The sequence below is a fragment of the Protopterus annectens genome, chromosome 14.part0, assembly GCF_019279795.1.
Source record: "Protopterus annectens isolate FY-2018-M chromosome 14.part0, PAN1.0, whole genome shotgun sequence".
In the NCBI taxonomy this organism is placed as follows: domain Eukaryota; kingdom Metazoa; phylum Chordata; order Ceratodontiformes; family Protopteridae; genus Protopterus; species Protopterus annectens.
Genome location: NC_056748.1, coordinates 88,451,524 through 88,468,225, shown reverse-complemented (window position 1 = coordinate 88,468,225; position 16,702 = coordinate 88,451,524). Strand labels below are relative to the sequence as shown.

At 42.6% G+C, this 16,702-nt stretch overlaps 1 protein-coding gene across 1 annotated transcript in view; it reads left to right on the top strand.

The window, feature by feature from the left end:
- The window catches only part of LOC122788628 (inactive pancreatic lipase-related protein 1-like), a 659,185-nt gene that overhangs the window by 404,518 nt on the left and 237,965 nt on the right, over nt 1–16,702 (top strand). The window contains exon 7 of the mRNA XM_044055526.1: nt 14,055–14,174. Within this exon, the coding sequence (XP_043911461.1) occupies nt 14,055–14,174 (120 nt within the window). The remainder of the gene's footprint in view (nt 1–14,054; nt 14,175–16,702) is intronic.

Sequence of the window (16,702 nt, the reverse complement as noted above, 5' to 3'; positions counted from 1 at the left end):
ATATCTGATGACTAATCTTAAATCAGATCCTGCAGTAATTGCTTAATATAATTCTTCTGCTAAACTGTTTGCTAAGATCAATCATGTTCCTTTTGGTAAGGATGGAAAAGCCTTGGAGAAATGTGTCAAAAGATTGTAGTCCTCTACCCTAGCTTTTAGAGTTTTAAACTACAACGCTCACATGCTTAGGTTTTTGTTGACTAACTTTGAAAATATGAGGAAGGTATCCTGTAATTTGTCTGTATCTGATTTCTAAAACCCTTTAAATTCACTTGTTGGGTTTGTACTTCAAGTTCCCAGTCACTCCCTCATGTGTTCTTATAATGCTGCTAATGCTCTATCGAGGGCTGCAGCCATGAGTTCTGTTATGAGAAAATGTGTTTGGTTGTGCTCTCAAAATCTTCCTGAACAAGATGTCCACACTTCTTAGCTGTTCCTTGAAAAAAATGTCCTTTTTCCTCCTGCTACTGCTGAAGTATTCAAAATGTTTGACTAGACTAAGAAAGTGATTCGAGGAGTTTCTCAATTCTACAATGAACATACCCTTTAATTCTGGTATGTTTGTTAAAAAAAAAAAAAAAAAAAAAAAACTAAAAACAGATGACTTCAGCAGGGAAAAATAAGAACTTCAAATACAGGGGATGCTGCAGAATCTGGGGCATGCCACAAAGTCTGAATGATTATATACCACATCTATGTCCTTCCACTCCCTTCCACTCTGGCAGTCTTTTAAAGCTGCCCACTAGTCTGTGCCTCCACTTTCCTCTCTGGAATCAGATAATCTGACTGAGTGCCAAGAGTGATCTGGCTATGGTACTAATGACAGTGGCAGTCCATTCCTCCTCCAGGCAGATTTCTATAAAGCCAACAAACAATCTGCCTTGTTCCCTCCAATTTTAGCTGATGTATTGTCCAGGGGGTTATACAAAGTGTGCTCCCAGAGCAGAGATGCATAGCTTTTTATGCCTGAAACTTTTTTCTTTCAAAGAAAGACGAGATGTGAAGACCAGTACTAAATCTTTTCTCAGTCTGTAGGTAATGGTAGCAACATTCACAATGTCATCTCTTCTAACATTGTTACCCCTTATCCCTTCTCCCAGTTACATGGTAACTGTGGACCACAAGGATGCTCATCACTATACCCCAATCTGCAAGGAATTCAGGTGTTTATTAAGATTCTCTGCATTTGCATCTTATTATCAGTTCTCTGTTTTGCCCTTTGAGTTATCCACTAATCTAAGGGTATTTACAAAGTCTGGCCCCAGTAACTGCATACGGCAAACTTCAAGGCATTCATATCTTTCAATATTTGGATGACTGTCTTATATATGCAGACTCTTTCACCAGCTATCAGGATGCCTTGAATTTTGTCATAAATCTTTTCCTCGATCCGGGGTTCCAATTAAATTTGCCAAAATCTCCTCTCATTCCTTAATCCATGTTAATGTTTTTGGAAAGACTCCTAGACACTTCCATTGGAAGATTCTCTGCCTCAGGGCAGAGTTGATCTGCACAGAGAAATATTTTTGAACATTTCCAAAAAGACTCTAGTTTTTGTTAGAGAGTATCTCCGGATATTAGGATTCATGGCTTCTGTGATCATTGTAATCTCATTAGCCAGACTTTCCATGAGGAAAATTCAGTGGTTCCACAGAGCACTGTGGCCACAACATCAGCACCCAGTGAATTTTCAAGTTCCAATGGTGCCCTTTTATGAGAAGGAAGTTCCTTTGATGATGGATCCAACTGTCTGTCAGTCCAGGCCTCTCCTTCTTACTGCTACCCTCATCAGCTGCTTACAAGAGATTTCTCAGATTTTGCTTGGGGAATAGTATCACAAAGGATAAAGTGCTACGTCTGTAGAACAACAGGACAGAAAAACAGTGCATACATGTCAAAGACATGATGGCAGTAATCAGTACTGTGAAAGGCTTGAATCATCCATGGTCACCAGGAGATGATGGCAGTAATCAGTGCTGTGAAGGCCTTGAATCATCCATGGACACCAGGAGATGATGGCAGCAATCAGTGCTGTGAAAGGCTTGAATCATCCATGGACACCAGGAGATGATGGCAGCAATCAGTGCTGTGAAGGCCTTGAATCTTCCATGGACACCAGGAGATGATGGCAGTAATCAGTGCTGTGAAGGCCTTGAATCATCCATGGACACCAGTGGATGATGGCAGTAATCAGTGCTGTGAAGGCCTTGACTCATCCATGGACACCAGGAGATGATGGCAGTAATCAGTGCTGTGAAAGGCTTGAATCATCCATGGTCACCAGGAGATGATGTCAGTAATCAGTGCTGTGAAGGCCTTGAATATTCCATGGACACCAGGAGATGATGTCAGTAATCAGTGCTGTGAAGGCCTTGAATATTCCATGGACACCAGGAGATGATGGCAGTAATCAGTGCTGTGAAAGGCTTGAATCATCCATGGTCACCAGGAAATGATGGCAGTAATCAGTGCTGTGAAAGGCTTGAATCATCCATGGTCACCAGGAGATGATGTCAGTAATCAGTGCTGTGAAGGCCTTGAATATTCCATGGACACCAGGAGATGATGGCAGTAATCAGTGCTGTGAAGGTCTTGAATCATCCATGGACACCAGGAGATGATGTCAGTAATCAGTGCTGTGAAAGGCTTGAATCATCCACGGACACCAGGAGATGATGGCATTAATCAGTGCTGTGAAGGCCTTGAATCATCCATGGACACCAGGAGATGATGTCAGTAATCAGTGCTGTGAAAGGCTTGAATCATCCATGGACACCAGGAGGTGATGGCATTAATCAGTGCTGTGAAGGCCTTGAATCATCCATGGATACCAGGAGATGATGTCAGTAATCAATGCTGTGAAAGGCTTGAATCATCCATGGTCACCAGGAGATGATGGCAGTAATCAGTGCTGTGAAGGCCTTGAATATTCCATGGACACCAGGAGATGATGTCAGTAATCAGTACTGTGAAAGGCTTGAATCATCCATGGTCACCAGGAGATGATGGCAGTAATCAGTGCTGTGAAAGGCTTGAATCATCCATGGTCACCAGGAGATGATGGCAGTAATCAGTACTGTGAAAGGCTTGAATCATCCATGGTCACCAGGAGATGATGTCAGTAATCAGTGCTGTGAAGGCCTCGAATATTCCATGGACACCAGGAGATGATGGCAGTAATCAGTGCTGTGAAGGCCTTGAATCATCCATGGACACCAGGAGATGATGTCAGTAATCAGTGCTGTGAAAGGCTTGAATCATCCATGGACACCAGGAGATGATGGCAGTAATCAGTGCTGTGAAGGCCTTGAATCATCCATGGATACCAGGAGATGATGTCAGTAATCAGTGCTGTGAAGGCCTTGAATATTCCATGGACACCAGGAGATGATGGCAGTAATCAGTGCTGTGAAGGCCTTGAATCATCCACGGACACCAGGAGATGATGGCAGCAATCAGTGCTGTGAAAGGCTTGAATCATCCATGGACACCAGGAGATGATGTCAGTAATCAGTGCTGTGAAAGGCTTGAATCATCCATGGACACCAGGAGATTATGGCAGCAATCAGTGCTGTGAAAGGCTTGAATCATCCATGGACACCAGGAGATGATGGCAGCAATTAGTGCTGTGAAAGGCTTGAATCATCCATGGACACCAGGAGATGATGGCAGTAATCAGTGCTGTGAAAGCCTTGAATCATCCATGGACACCAGGAGATGATGGCAGTAATCAGTGCTGTGAAAGGCTTGAATCTTCCATGGACACCAGGAGGTAATGGCAGTAATCAGTGTTGTAAAGGCTTTGAATCATCCATGGACATCAGGAGATGATGGCAGTAATCAGTGCTGCAAAAGGCTTGAATCATCCATGGTCAACAGGAGATGATGGCAGTAATCAGTGCTGTGAAAGGCTTGAATCATCCAAGGACACCAGGAGATGATGGCAGTAATCAGTGCTGTGAAGGCCTTGAATCATCCATGGACACCAGGAGATTATGGCAGTAATCAGTGCTGCAAAAGGCTTGAATCATCCATGGTCACCAGGAGATGATGGTAGTAATCAGTGCTGTGAAGGCCTTGAATCTTCCTTGGACACCAGGAAATAATGGCAGTAATCAGTGTTGTGAAGGCCTTGAATCATCCATGGACATCAGGAGATGATGGTAGTAATCAGTGCTGTGAAAGGCTTGAATCATCCACGGACACCAGGAGATGATGGCAGTAATCAGTGCTGTGAAGACCTTGAATCATCCATGGACACAAGGAGATGATGGCAGTAATCAGTGTTGTGAAGGCCTTGAATCATCCATGGACACCAGGAGATGATGGCAGTAATCAGTGCTTTGAAAGCCTTGAATCATCCATGGAAACCAGGAGATGATGGCAGTAATCAGTGCTGTGAAGGCCTTGAATCATCCATGGACACCAGGAGATGATGGCAGTAATCAGTGTTGTGAAGGCCTTGAATCATCCATGGACACCAGGAGATGATGGCAGTAATCAGTGCTTTGAAAGCCTTGAATCATCCGTGGTCACCAGGAGATGATGGCAGTAATCAGTGCTGTGAAGGCCTTGAATCATCCATGGACACCAGGAGATGATGGCAGTAATCAGTGTTGTGAAGGCCTTGAATCATCCATGGACACCAGGAGATGATGGAAGTAATCAGTGCTTTGAAAGCCTTGAATCATCCATGGACATCAGGAGATGATGGCAGTAATCAGTGCTGTGACAGCCTTGAATCATCATTGGACACCAGGATTTCTTCAGCTGATCACGAACAGCACTGCACTAATGGGGTACTTGAACAAATGGGTGGGGGAGGTCATTCTGCCTTTGCAGGCTTGCTGTGGTAGCCTGAGAGACCACTACCCAGGTCAGTTTGACTACAGTCTTCATACATCCCAACAGAGCTAAAGGTGATCAGGATGAGCTGACCAGGAGAAAAGCCGACTCTCATGAATGGAAACTTTACCCAGGGGCCTTCCAAGAATTGCTCAGTCTCTGGGAAGTACCTCAAACAGATCTGCTTATTCCCTTGCAAAACATACATTTGAGCAAGTTCTGTCCCAGGAACCATTGTAAGTGGGTCTGGAAGACAGATGTCTTTTCATTCCCCTAGATGGTAATGCTCCTGTATGCTTTTCCAGCCTTTCTCTTAATACCCAGATTTCTTTTAAAAAGTCCAGAGAGACTTACCAAACATTATAGTTGTTATTATTCCCTTTTAGCCCAGGCAACAGAAGTTTCCCCTTCTTTTCAATCTGGTCAAGGGAAATCACCACAGGCTCCAATACACAATAGATCTACTGACACAACACAGTGACTGTTTGATACACCATGTTCTGAAAACTCTACAACTGACTGTTTGTATGATAGAGATTGATTCCTTTTAGGCACATGTTTTCTGAGGATGTGCAGTAGATACTAAAGAAGGCCAGAAGACATGCTACTAGAAAGTCATACATAAGTAACGAAAAGAAATGTTTGAATTGGTGCTTGCAGATTGGGATATGGTGATAGGCATACTTCTGGCCCAGAGTTACCATGTATTATAAGCAAGAGTATGTATAACTATGTATTCAATGTTGTCTCTTTTCATCCAGTTCAACCTTTGTGATATCGGATCTGACTTAATCCAATTTTGTCATGTTTTTGAAGCTGTGGATTCAGGGATCAGACTCGTACCCTACCCATAATATCTCTTTTTATACAAATACTTCAACATTTGTTTTCCATCTGATCAAGAAGGGTGGATTTTCCTTGTTTTATCTTCTCCCCTCTTAATATCTGTGTGTGTTAAAAGCCTTTTCTTTCCATGGCAGGCAAGGTTCAAGGGTTCCGTGGCCACAAGATTCCACCTAGGACCATGGCAGGCAAGGTTCAAGGATTCAGTGGCCACAAGATTCCACCTAGGACCTGCACTACCTCTGTGTCTACTGCCTGACCACCTAGGACCTGCACTACCTCTGTGTCTACTGCCTGACCACCTAGGACCTGCACTACCTCTGTGTCTACTGCCTGACCACCTAGGACCTGCACTACCTCTGTGTCTACTGCCTGACCACCTAGGACCTGCACTACCTCTGTGTCTACTGCCTGACCACCTAGGACCTGCACTACCTCTGTGTCTACTGCCTGACCACCTAGGACCTGCACTACCTCTGTGTCTACTGCCTGACCACCTAGGACCTGCACTACCTCTGTGTCTACTGCCTGACCACCTAGGACCTGCACTCCCTCTGTGTCTACTGCCTGAGAGCATCTCATCTCAAAGCTGAATGTGAGTCTTGTGCCTCATTTGATACCAGGGCCCTACAGGGACATAGGGACAAATTAGTATGGAAAAACCTTATCCCTGCCCAACCAGGTGTATCTACCTGCTTCAGTATCCACTTCCACTCATTCTATGTCTCCAGTTAAATTGGGGATAACACAAGGCAGAAATGGAGAAAGACAAAACATCAGGAGAAAGGTTAGACAAGACCAGAAAATAGTCAATGGTCTGATCAGATACCTTGGGTCATCGGTGCCTCTTCCTTGATTCTCACTGGAACTGGTCAGCCCTTGTCTCCATCCACTCTTCCTGGCTAAGGCCAACCTCCTGCTATTAAGTGAGAACCTGGCAAAATCTCAAGCCCCCATAAACCATGAGAACACTTCTGCCTATGCAGAACTGTTCACAGAAACCCTGTAAACGCATGTTAATAGCTGCATACAGGTAGGGGTACCCACCAGGAAGAAGTACAGAACTGACGCAAAAAAACAAGTCACCCTGATGGAATCACAAAATCAGTCGTTTGTACAACAGGAGGAAGAAAATAATGGCAAAAATGAGGAGGTGCAGCCCCCAGCAGGGTAAAAGCACCTCATCAAACTAAACAACTCAGACACAAATAAAGTTTACCAAAGCCAAATTTGAGGTACATTCAGCCTCCCAGGCCAAAGACAACCACAAAGCATTCTTTAGGTATGTGCACAACCTCAAAGACAATACACAGTTGTGTGCAGAGCTCATTGTAAATGGAGCCACCTATATGAGCCAGAAGATGTAGCAAACCTCCTGGCAGATAAAATCAGCTCCAACTTTACTCCTCTCTCCTCCTCAACCTTCCCTCAGGAAATATCATCAAATGTAATTCCCCCTACCATCACTAGGGAGCAGGTCCTTAATGCTCTCTCTAAGACCAAGAACACTGCATCAATGGGCCCAGACAATATCCCAGGATGCCTTCTAAATAGCATGAAACATGACCTATCATGGCCTCTGGAATTACTGTTTAACTGTAACCTCCAAATTGGCTTAGTGCCTCATGAATGGAGAAATACAACAGTCATCACTCTGCACAAAGGTGGGCCATCTACAGACCCTGGAAACTACAGACTCATAAGTCTCACCAGTCTTGTATGCAAAGCCATGCAAAGAATTATCATGGAGATGATCAACAGACATATAGTAAACCTCCAGCCACTGGCCCCAACCCAGTTTGGATTCATCAAAGGCAGACCATGCCTACTCAACCTGGGGGACTTCTTTGAGGAGGTCACCAAAGCAATGGATGAGAGCAAAATTGTTCACACTGTCTACTTTGACCTAGCCAAGGCATTTGACACAATACCCTACTTGGGCATTGTTGACAAACTCAAGAGGTTAGGCACAAACCCATATGTCACACGATGGATAGCTAACTGGCTCACAGACAGGAACCAGGAAGTTAGAACTGGGGAGTCCACCTCTGCAAAGAGGCCAGTAAAGAGTGGAGGCCCTCAGGGCTCAATCCTTGGACTGCTCCTTTTTGGCATTTACTTCTCAGACATCAAGGCCAATGTCAATGGTCTCTGGCTGACTACATTTGCATATTATTGCAAATTAGGAGTTGTCATTGAATCTCACACTGACACAAATGTTCTACAAGAGAGACTGATACAGACAAACAACTGGTGTCAGAGCCATGGACTAAAACTAAATGCCAAGAAATGCATAATAGTATCCTTTGGGAAGTCATCCATCCCTATTAACTATCATATTGACAACACACCCCTTAGAGTTGACTGAGTAGTCAGGGACTTAAGGACATACATAGATAGTAATCTAGCCTTTGATCATCAAGTGTCTACAGTGGTGAGGAAATCATTCTATTTTGCGCAACTTATAAACAATTTTATGGCATCTAAACCCAAGGAAGTCATTGTTCCACTGTATTTGGCATTCATCAGACCTATCATTGAGTACAGTGCTGCCTTTGGTATGTACCTAACCAGGCATATCCAACAATTGGAATGTCCACAGAGGTTCCTCACTAAAAGAATACAGGGCATAATTAATATGTCCTGTGCAGACCGCCTCAAGGCCCTATCCCTGTATTTTGTCTCCTACAGGCTTTTGAGGGGAGATCTATGCCTGGCATACAAGTCATTGTCAGACCCCACTCTGATGAACCTACTGCATAACCACTAAACAAACAGCACCAGAATTACCTGTTCTAAAGACTTAAACCTTGCCTGTGATATAAATAGGACCTGCCGGAGAGGTCAGTATGTATCTCTGAGACTACCCCGTCTATGGATCAGGCTCCCCATCCATGTGAAGCAGAGTTCCTCCCTATCCTAATTCAAGTGCAACTTGGAGAATTGGATGGGAAACCGGAAATTCATCCCTGGTTTGGCACCTTTGTCTCTAATGGACACAGGTAACCCCAGGCCCATGCTTATAATTATCAATGTAGCAGAACGTGTCAGAGATCTGGGATGCATGGCTAGGCTTAAAAAGACCCTTGCGGTCATTAGCCTAGTAAACACCTATGAACCTATAAGGAGTGGTGCTTGTCGAGACTACCTTCAGTGGCTTCATCTTCCTGGTCCTTTCATTCATCAAGGAGTCTTACTGAGGAAGATATCAATGGGATGATGCAAAGATTCCTTTGGATGCATATTCAATTAGGTATTCTTCTGGCATCACCTACACTAGATGTTCCAAGAATGGCCTCAACAACCCTTCCATTAGCAGCTCTTATTCCAGTCTGTCCATTGGATCCAAGGCCCACAGGTCCCAGTCTCCAAAGAGCACCCATGCTGGAGCCGACAGTCTTGCCTGCTTTGACAGTATCCCTTACTCTCTCAACTCTGATGCCTTTTGATTGGGATGAGTGCCAAGGCTTGAGTTGTGGATTCAACACCAAAACTTTAGAAGCCATCTCTTCTCCTCAATGCCTTGTCACTCAATAGCTCATCTCTGTTGTCTACTTCAGATCCTGCATTGATCAGGTCAGAAGAGGCTTTTCCTACATCTCATTCTGAGAGTAGGGAAGTCTTGTTAGCCCTAATCTCCACCTCGTGTGCAAGGCTTTTGAAATTGTTCTTGCCAGGCCAACAGAAGAGGTACATTCTACATGCTTGACTCCATCCCAACCCCTTTTGGACATTGCATCTGACTCTGTATATCCAGGTCAACAGGGACAGTCAGCTTCATTCATTCTCTGGGCTGCTCACCATGAGAGCTCCCAATCAAACTCGGACCCATTTCTAGAAGTCCCATCATGGCATGGTCCCAGAAAATGAATATTTAGAACTGATATTTAGATTCCTCCCTGGAATCAGTCACAGAAGACATAGACTGAGATGATGGGGATGGGTCCTCATGATCCCCTCTAGAGGGCATCAACATCACTGAAATTTTGAAATTGATGAAACAAGAGGGTTGGTCCACCAATACACCCTCCCCTGAGAAGTCTGTGTTCCTCAATGTTTTTGGAGATGGCTCTTCTACCTCCTGGGTGGTACTGTCTGCTGATGCAGTGATATAGACCTGGTAGCTCATTGGACCTGGAAGTATCCTGATAGTGGGGAGTCAGTTTGTAAGAAACTAGATAAAATCTTGGTTGCACCAAAGGACATAGCACATTGGAGCCAGGGTCTCCTGATAGGTGCCATTGTTCTTAGCAGCAGCCACTAAGAAGGAACTCTCTGTAGAAAGTACATCTGTCCATCCTCCTAACAGAGAATCAAGAGCATTTGACAGGTTTTGGAAACAGACTTATATGTCAGTGACTTCCACACTCAGAGCATTGAACTACCTAGCCCACATGACATGTTTCCAGAGGAACTCACCAAGTCCTGCTTAGGTAAATAACCAATGAACATACAAAAAAGAGTGGAGTCCCAGTTGCTCACCATACAGTCCATGTCCAAGATATATATGCATCTGATTTCTAATGCAGCTGATGGCATGGTGAGAACAGCAGGAACTAGCATAGCCATCTGCCTGCACACCTGGATATGATTCTTTGACTTTGTTGAAGGCTTCAGGACATACTTCCTTGATGCCCCTTTTGATGGTTTGACACTCCTTGGACCAAAGGCTAAGGAAACTCTCACCTGGAGCAAGCAAGACCCTTTCTACTGTCAGAAGCCTCTTCTGTGCCAATCAGAGAACATTTTCCAGGAATCAGAGGGGAGATAAGAAGATATGGTTCAGAAAATTGCAGGTTTTCAACCAAGATTCTCCTACAAACAGGTTTACATGAGGCAAAAGGGGGAGAAATTTCAATGAATGTTGCTGTAGAGGCAGAGATGGACCACAGATACGGGGGTATTGCAGTCCTTTTACTGAGAAAGCCTTCTAGTGCTCCTGAAGGATTGCCTGACTGCCACAATCTGGAGGCAGTTGGGGGGCACTTATCCCTGCCCTCTCAAGTCTGGCAGGCCATCACACTAGATATGTGCATGCTGAGGATAATCACCAGAGACTACATTATTCCCCTTGTTTACCCTTCTCAAACAAAAAGAAGGATTCCCACAGTGCCAGCAAATCAGATGGAATACACAACAGCAGAAGTCTTAAAGCTGTAGGAAAAAAAGAGTCATCCATCAGGTCCCACAGACCAGTTAGAATCTAGAGTCTATTTCTGGTTCTTTTTAGTTCCAAAAAAGATAGTGAATCTAACACCAGTTTTTGACCTCAGACATCTCAATCAGTTTGTAAAACAGACAAAGTTCCAGATGGTGATTGTTCAGTCTATTCTACCTCTTTTGAGGGAGGATTACTGTATGTGCTCTATCGATCTCCAGGACACCTAGTAAGCATGTCAAGATAGTGAGACAATGCAGGCAGTTTCTCTTTTTCTGGATGGAAGCCAATCACTTCCAGTTCAGGACACTGCACTTTGGTCTCACCACAGCCCCCCTCCGGTGTTCACCATATGCATGGCACAGATTGTAATGTATCTCAGACTGCTAGGTTTCCCATATTTAGACAGATGGCTCCTCACCACCCCAACCAGGGATCTTCTGGTCCAGCAACAACATTTCTTACTACATCTTCTTCAGGAATTGGGAATCACAGTCAATCAAGCAAAAAAACATTTGACACCCACACAGCAGATAGAGTTCATCAGGTGTCACATGAATACAAGCAATCAGATAGCCAACTGCCCAGGAGTCAAAGATTGTATCTCTGCATCAGGTAGCCTTTCAATTTCTCCAACACCCCTCATCCCCTGTAAGACTTACTCTTTGACTGCTATGGCTGATGGCTTTGATAATAACTTTAGCTCCCCTAGACAGATACCACATGAGAGTTTTCAGATGGGCCCTTTCTGTACCACAGCCCCAGTTTTTGCATCTTGCTAATGCCCAGATTCACTGACATCCATTTACAGATCTCACACCAAATGGTGTTTGACCACAACAGCTGTCCTGGAAGGTTGTCCCTTTTTGCCACATCCTCTAATGGCCATAGTAACTACTGATGCTTCCTTCCTTAAGTGGGGGAATTTTGAAGGAAAGATGATCAAAGGTTCATGGTCACACATGGAGGCCATTCACCACATCAGTGTATTATAGGTGAGAGCAGTTCTCCTGGTGGTGCAGGCTTTCCCTGACTCTCTCCCCAAAGGTGTGTTCTGCATCCAGACAGACAACATGACAGTAGTCTGGTACATCGACAAGCAAGGAGAAACCCATTCATATCCTTTATGAGGGGAGGCCATGAGAGTGCAGTAATGGGCGATATCTTCCTGTTGATTTCTCATAGCAGAGCGTATACCAGGGACTTCCAATGTATTAAAGGAAAATGAGCAGATCCATCTTTCTGCCCCATGAGTAGTCCCTCAGTCAAGCAGTGGCAAATTAAATCTTCAGTCATTGGCATCAACCATGCTGCAGTATTTTTGCTTTGTACCTTAATGACATATGCAGCAGTTTCTTTGCCCTGATCTCTCCACAGGGACAGTTACCTAGGGATGCTGTAGTCCACAATTGGTTCCCCAGGTCTCCTATATGCCTCCCCCACCATTTCTTCTAATAAGAGAAATTATTCATAAAGCAAGAAGGTGCAAGGCCAGGGTAATCTTCATTGCTCTTTTTTGGCTCCGGCAAGTTTGGTTCTCCATCTTTTGGCCACATCTTTTATGTTCTCCTGCCATCCAGATCTTCTGACTCACCCATCTAGGCAGCCTCTCCTGGACCCAGGGACACTGAAGCTAACCAAATGGTTTCTCCAATTTTAATGATGACCAGAGATGCCAGGCATTTCACTAGGATTACCTTCACAAAAACCAACAACTAGGAATCTTTACCTCAGCAAATGGAAGAGGTTTTCAGTCAGGGCAGCCTCTAAAGGGATAGATCCTTTTTCAGCTTCTCTCCCTTCTATTCTAGACTTCTTGTTGGATCTTTTCCAAAAAGGCTCTAGGTTTTATACAATCAAGGTACAATTAGCGGCTATTTACAGTTTCCATATTGGACACAAACAGACTGCTATAGTGTCATTAAAGAATTCAAAGGCCTTTCTGAAAGGAATCTTCTTACTGAGACCTCCTCTAAGGGATCCAATTCTTCCATGGGACATAACTATCGTGCTTCAAGTGTTAACAAAACCTCCTTTTGAATCTGCAGCTACAACAGATTTAAAGTATCTTTCTTGGAAAACCATCTTCCTAGTGAACATCACTTTGGCAAGAAGGATCTGCATTTCAAGCACTTTCTTGTAAATCTGTTTACTTGGCATTCCATAAGGATAGGGTTTCTTTGAGAACAAATCCCATGTTCATTCCAAATGTGGCATAATTTACCAGTATTCAAAATTTTCTAATAAAGGAGAGTATACTCTGCATTTATTACATGTTTATAGACAACTTAGATTTTATATGCACAGGACTGAAGATTTTAGATCTGATCTGCTGTCTGCAGCTTTTTCTAGAGCTAAGTTAGTCCAGAGTGTCACGGTGGGTTTCAGATTGTATAGCATTTGTGTACAAAAATTGGGGTTTTCCTTAACCAAGAAACCTGTAGCTCATTCAGCAAGGGCTGTTGCTGCCTTTACTGCCATTATGCAGGGTTCCTATCAGTGGAAATTAGTGCTGCATCAACTTGGTCCACAGTCCATACATCCGTATCCCATTACAAGCTAGATGTCCAGTCAAGATCCTGTACAACTCTTCCCTCCAGCTTTATTAGAAATATACTTCCTTGATACCTCTCAGGATTTTTTGGTAGCTAGGGAATCTTCCCCAAAGGTTGAACCAGACAAATACAACAAAACTGGATACGAAAGTTATATGCTCACTTTAACAATAGATCCGTGTTGTCATCTTTTCATCCAGCTCAACAGCCCTCTCTCCTTCCCCCTTCCAAATTTCTCACCTGATGCTCCTGTTTGCTTGAATGGATCTAACCAGGAACCTTGTCACTATGCAACCTCAGATGGCTTCAGTTTCTCTGGGTTATATCCCAATATAGAATATCAGGTATTTCCTTTTATGTGATAACAACCATTTGTTTATTGATGAGTAGCAAATTTGATCTGAGGTATTTGGTGGAAGAGAGGGTTTATGGATAGGGGAAGAGTCAGAACCCTGGATCCACAGCTTCTAAAGGCACTGACATTGGATCTGGTTGGATCTGATAATCCAAAGTTTGAACCAGACAAAAAAAAAGACAACATGGCTCTGTTGTTACAGTGTGTATATAATGTTTGTTTCTCTCTTACTTGGTAGTTACACTGTATTAATTTCACAACTTAGTCACTTATAAATTAATTAAAAATGTTGTTGTAGGTTTTGGAATGATTCATCCATGTGGGCATATTGATTTTTATCCCAACGGAGGAGAGTTTATGCCAGGGTGTGACCGAAATATTATTTCTACAATAATAGACATCGATGGTATTTGGCAAGGTAATGCATTTTTTTTTTTGTTTTTGCCAAACATGTTTCTGTTTACTGCTTTCTTAATTCTTTGAATCTGACATTCAGATGTATATTGCATTATGCAGTACAAACTTGTTGTTTTTGAAACATAAGAATTATATTTGCAGCAAACCATTGTAGTTACTTTTGCAACATTCATTAATGACAATGTATAATGACATTGTAGGAAGACAATCCACAACTGGCCATTAACGACATCATCATCATAATTAAGTGCACGCCAGTCTTTCCATATTACAGTTATAGCTTTGCCAGGTAGTTGGTGCATGTTGGCAGAGTTACTGTCCACTTGTCATGTACAGCTTAACTGACCCTGCTAATCATGGAGCAGATGAAAACCATATTTTATCAAAAAGAAATCCTGAAACTTGACATGTAGTTAAAAGTAGGCTGGATTAAAGGTGTAATAGGTAGCAGCAGAAACAGTTCTTACATCAAAGAAGCAGAAAGTTCTTATTATAATTTGTTCTTGTTTGTCAGGACTTGAAAACATATTGACTAATTCCTACTTTCAGAATAAGCTAATTAGTGCAAAATTACAACATGTGTAGCTTTAATCAAATCCATTATTTGATATATAATGAATAAATAATGTAGGATAGTGCAGACAGCTGTATGATAACTAGAGAAAGCCTGTAAATATCTCAATGATCTCAGCTGTAGAATCCTATACAAATAATCACTTTTGAACACTCAACTGCTTAAGTGATTGGTTACTTTGATATGGAAGTAACAATTAATCAACATATTTTCAAGTAAAAAGACAGGAATCCCAAAGCTGTACAAAAACCAAAATCTAGTCAACTTAAAAACACTCACAATGTATTCCCTTCAACTAGATATTTTATGATAATAAAATTAAGCACTTGCATTTCTTTAATTAATGACATTTCTCCAGAAGTGCATGTTTTTAAGTCTATAACATATTTTCAAGTCCTGACAAAATATAAATAAGTATAATTTTTGTCACTCTGTCTCTCATGTGGCAGTTAGCACAGAGTGTTAAGCTGTTAATGACCTTCTTGTGATCAGGATACAGGGTTTGATTCCTTATACCTTCATTTGCCTAAAGTGTGACGCCAAGCAAGCCACGTAGCCAGACAGTGCTCAGAGGCTGCCTCCAGAAAGGGACATTCATGGTCAACAAATAATAAAATTATGTGACTAGTTCAGAGTCATACAGAGGGCAAATGGAGGCTGTGGGAATCAAACCTGGATGCTATGGTGGTGCATAATCTTAAACATCTGTGCAAAACTGTACCTATCCAGATATATCATAAGTTAATCAGACATACTTTGTACTTTGTCTTTGCATTTATAGTTGTTGAATTGATTAACCCACAAAATAATTGCTTTTTAGTATGCCTGGATGGGACACTGAACTCAGTGATGGTGGGCAGATTGGGCAGATTCCAGTACTGGGTGGGTAGCTAGAATCTAAAATACATTTAAATATGTTAGAGACACTATTTCAGATTTTAGTGTTATGGGTGTTATTAACTAAGTCGATATTCAAGGCACTTCCTCATACAGGGAAATAATTATGACTGGCTTAAAAGTGGAACAAGAGGATTATGGGCAAACAAAGAGCAGAAGAATCATACTCATGGAAGACCTTAAATTTCCATCAGTGAAATGGGATGTGCGCACATCCAGGATTAAGGATTAATCTTTGGGTTGTAACGATGTTCATCTGATATTAAACACAGCTTCAGCTATATCGGAAATACTTCAGCTGTATCTGACATATGATGTAGACAAGCTGGCATCAACAGGTGTTGCACAGTATTATAATCTAGTCATTATTCTCGAGCACAGACTAGATGTACCATTAGTGACTCACTCTCTAGTCATTATTCTCCAGCACAGACTAGATGTACCATTAGTGACTCACTCTCTAGTCATTATTCTCCAGCACAGACTAGATGTACCATTAGTGACTCACTCTCTAGTCATTATTCTCCAGCACAGACTAGATGTACCATTAGTGACTCACTCTCTAGTCATTATTCTCCAGCACAGACTAGATGTACCATTAGTGACTCACTCTCTAGTCATTATTCTCCAGCACAGACTAGATGTACCATTAGTGACTCACTCTCTAGTCATTATTCTCCAGCACAGACTAGATGTACCATTAGTGACTCACTCTCTAGTCATTATTCTCCAGCACAGACTAGATGTACCATTAGTGACTCACTCTCTAGTCATTATTCTCCAGCACAGACTAGATGTACCATTAGTGACTCACTCTCTAGTCATTATTCTCCAGCACAGACTAGATGTACCATTAGTGACTCACTCTCTAGTCATTATTCTCCAGCACAGACTAGATGTACCATTAGTGACTCACTCTCTAGTCATTATTCTCCAGCACAGACTAGATGTACCATTAGTGACTCACTCTCTAGTCATTATTCTCCAGCACAGACTAGATGTACCATTAGTGACTCACTCTCTAGTCATTATTCTCCAGCACAGACTAGATGTACCAT